We start from the raw sequence: 3,640 nt of genomic DNA, 5'->3' as shown, positions 1-3,640 counted from the left end.
TTGTTTCCAGGTTTCGCACCGCGAAAACGAGGCGTGCCACACGAACATGGCAAGACATGCGTGCATATCTGCATTGCTCCGTCGCCCGACTCATCGGTGGTCAATAATGCAACGTGACCAACAACTGAACTGTAGAGATGAGCACGAGTGAGAACGGAAAGAAGAAAAAACCGCACTGTGTCTGAACCCCTGGAACTGGAAATGATTCGAGTAATGATTGGTTTGGCGATTCACATTGCAGAGCACTAGCACTAGCATCGCATCGCATCGCATCGCATCGGCAGCAGGCAGCGCGCGTGTGCACCCGCTGTCAAATCCCTCGCCGATCATAGCACCACTAGCAATCCACGGATCTCACCTTTTTCATCTCTTTGCACACGTCGTGCTCGGTTGGCCGGTGGCCGCACGCCCAAGCTCAGAAAATTTGCAGAGGCTGCTGCGGTCCGCGGTTTTAAGTGCCTAATATAGTGATTACCTAGTACGATTCGGCGCTCGAGTGCGCTGGCCATCGATGAGATAGAAACGTCGTCAGATATCCTCCAACCGAGCCCTCGTTTAGTTGCCCAATCTTGGCGCCGCCGAAACTCACGTAGTGCACTGTTGTATTTTGTTTGTATCCGGTAACAATTGTCCAATCGTTGACTAATTAGGCTCAAAACATTCATCTCGTAGAGTACAACCAAACTATGTAATTAGTTTTTGATTTCGTCAATATTTAGTACTCCATACATATATCGTAAATTTGATGTAACGAGGAATCTTCTTTTTGCATATAGCAAGTTTGGATTCTGAGTAACTACACACCCCGAGCGGGCTCGATCCTTTTTTTTCATCAAGTATCCGAATCGATTGCTTTCGATTGGAATTCGCTTTTCCAAGGCTGAACCAAAGAAAGTGATCTCATACGCCATGAGTGCTTTTCTTCAACAGCAGCTGACAACACGTGGCAGTGGCGCGGAGTAAATTCATTGCGGGTTCGTTCTGTTCCTTCCCGCACAAATTTGCTACGAGTGATGCGAAATGACAGTGCCATACCATCGCCTGGCTGGCATCCGTGATGGAAAACAGATGGAAAGAAAGAGGACAAAAGAGCATGGCAAATCGTTGAGTTACTCCACTAAAATTAGAACTAACCACACACAACGACATGGAGAAGGATGGGGTAAATAAAGACAGGGAGAGAAAAAAAAGGATCCAAGAAATCCTCCCAGAGATCTCGAGTACGAGTAGTTTGTTTCAAAAAAAAAAATCTCGAGTACGAGTAGCAAACACTTGTTGCCCCAATAATCCCATTTCCCTCACAAACAACCGCTCACTTGTATTTTACAGTTACTCCACCATTTACCATTTTACAGTTACCCCTGGCCCCCCGGAACCGGAATGAATGATGAATCCCGGCAGCAAGATCACACCACCCTGGTACTCCTCCCGTGCGCGTACCCGTGGCCAATGGCGCGGTGGCCCAGCACCACCCTCGTCGTCTCGTACACTGGCAGCTCGTCCCTGTACGCGGCGGCCCCGGCGCCGGCGTCCGGGGCAACGGCCGCGAAATTCTCGAGGTCGAAGAGGTCGGAGCTGGCGTCGCTGCTCTCCTCGTCCTCGTCGTCCTCGTCGCTGTCCATCTCCATCCGGTGGAGCAGCATCTGCTCCAGCTCCGCCACCCCGACCTGCACCCTCCGGGCGGGGACCGCGGCCGCCGCCTCGCCGTCGTCGCTGTCCAGGAACCGCACGGTCCGCTTCGGCTGGCCCCGCGTGGACGGCGTCTTGCTGAGGCAGGAGCGCGAGTAGGACGACGCCGTGGAGCACGCGGACTCCGCCGCCGCGCCACACGACGCCGACGGCGGCGTCTGCGGCGCGCGCCTGCCGTTGAAGATGGCGTTGAGGAACCCCGCGAGCCGCGCGCCCGGGGACGCCGGCTTGCGGAGGTCCCTCAGCTTGGCGCGGATGTTGGCGCCGGCCTTCTTCTTCTGCTCCGGCGCGAGCGCAGGCGCGGGCGCAGTGGCCGCCGCAGCGGCGGTGGTGGCGACGCTCGTGCGTATGGGCCGCAGGCGCCGGTGCTGCGACGACTCCGCCTCCGACGACGAGAACCCGCCGTAGCTGGAGCACTCGGAGGAGCTCGACGTGGTGGCGGCGTGCGGCCCCGGGGCCGTTGCCGCCGCCGCCCTGCTGCCGCGGTAGCTCCCCGGCAGCGACGCCTTGTAGTGGTAGCTGTAGTGCAGGTCCGGGTTCTGCTTCTTGGTCGCTGCCGCGGCGGCGGCGGGTGTTGCCCCGTCGCCGGGCTCGTCCATGGACTTGTATATGGCGTCAAGCAGCGTGGACGAGAAGGACGGCTGGTCGGCGTACCGCCTCGCCCTCCCCGGCGCCAGAGCCGCCCCCTTGTCCTTGTCCCCCCACCTCTCCATCCCAGCAGACAAACCAACCTCGCGTCCTGATGCAACACACAGACGGACACAGACTGCAAGCGGAGAGCGTTCAGTCTCAATGCAAGCCCTGTCTAGCTAGCTAGGAACCTAGGAGCAACCGGTGGTGCATGGAACAGGGGAGAACTGGAGAAGAAGAGCTCGCTTGGCGGTAGCCAGCGAGCCGAGCGTGCGCGCTGTTTGGCGAAAGGGTCGTGGAAAGCTGGGGAGGAAGGGTGAGGGGGCGAAGCGATCGGCGTGAAGATATAGCGCCATAGCGGCGGGCGGGGCGGAGGCCGGAGGGTAGCGCCGACGTGGCGACGGGGAGGTGGAAACGAAACGGGGGTGGGGTGGCGCCCGGCTAATTCGGTTTGGGCGTGCGGGTGGGGGTGATGGCTTGACGGGGGCCCACGCGCCCCCATTCACCGTCACCACCCCCCGGTGGCGTTACCCCCACAGGATGCACCGCGCGCTGTACCCCTGTCTCCTTTGCTGCTCTCGCAGTCGCAGGCAGCAGCGGCTCACGTGCAAGCATTTCATCGGGAAGTTACTGGGTGGCTGTGCTGTGTACCACTGTGGGATAAATTCAATCGTGCCCGTTTAGACACCACGTCACGTCCCAGGTTTTTATTTTGATCCACCGTCCTGTCGTCGTGGATAGATGCTGCAGTGCACCACCAACGTGCTGCTCTGGTTTTTACTACGTCCGAGGTTTAACTCCGGTGAGCCGCGCGCGCGTACGTACGTGCCATGCATGTGCCCGCCCGGCTGGACATGCAGACCAGCGAGCCACACTAGACGAGACCTCTCAACAGTCTGCAGTTCACGAGCGTGCGTGAACAGAGGTGTTAAGTTTGCATGGTCCGGCCGGCGCCGGATTATAACGCGAGAGCACCGAGGCTTCCCTTCCCCTCTTGCTCAGACGGGTCGTGTACACCGATCAGCTAGTATGCACGTGCCACGCACGTACAGAAACGCGATGCCGATGCGCGCGCGCGTACCGCCGGAAGAGGAAAAGATAAGCACTAATTAAGCAGACTTGGAGGTAGCTGTAGCTGTAGCAGGGCCAGGGCGCTACACGATAAGCACGCCGAAATGGGGGAAGCAATATCGTTGTATCCGGACGAAACGTTGTTTTCGCGATCGATCGGTTTCTCCTCCTGTTGTTATCTAGCTAGGTGGATGAATGAATCACATGACCAAATCCGCAAATCCGTCGCTGTAAAAGAGTAATGCGTGTT

At 58.1% G+C, this 3,640-nt stretch overlaps 1 protein-coding gene across 1 annotated transcript; it reads right to left on the bottom strand.

Moving 5' to 3' along the window:
* Nucleotides 1–1,113: 1,113 nt before the first annotated feature.
* On the bottom strand, nucleotides 1,114–2,737 carry LOC136505924 (protein BIG GRAIN 1-like). Its single transcript, XM_066501050.1, has one exon. It carries the CDS (start codon nucleotides 2,400–2,402, stop codon nucleotides 1,407–1,409), a length of 996 nt encoding a protein of 331 aa, XP_066357147.1. The 5' UTR covers nucleotides 2,403–2,737; the 3' UTR covers nucleotides 1,114–1,406.
* Between the last annotated feature and the right edge of the window lie 903 nt (nucleotides 2,738–3,640).

Source organism: Miscanthus floridulus, chromosome 1 (genome assembly GCF_019320115.1).
Source record: "Miscanthus floridulus cultivar M001 chromosome 1, ASM1932011v1, whole genome shotgun sequence".
Classification (NCBI taxonomy): domain Eukaryota; kingdom Viridiplantae; phylum Streptophyta; class Magnoliopsida; order Poales; family Poaceae; genus Miscanthus; species Miscanthus floridulus.
This window is presented reverse-complemented; position numbering and strand designations above follow the sequence as displayed.

Excerpts from the sequence above, each read along its gene's own strand:
- LOC136505924 (XM_066501050.1), bottom strand. The coding sequence starts at position 2,402 with ATGGAGAGGTGGGGGGACAAGGACAAGGGGGCGGCTCTGGCGCCGGGG.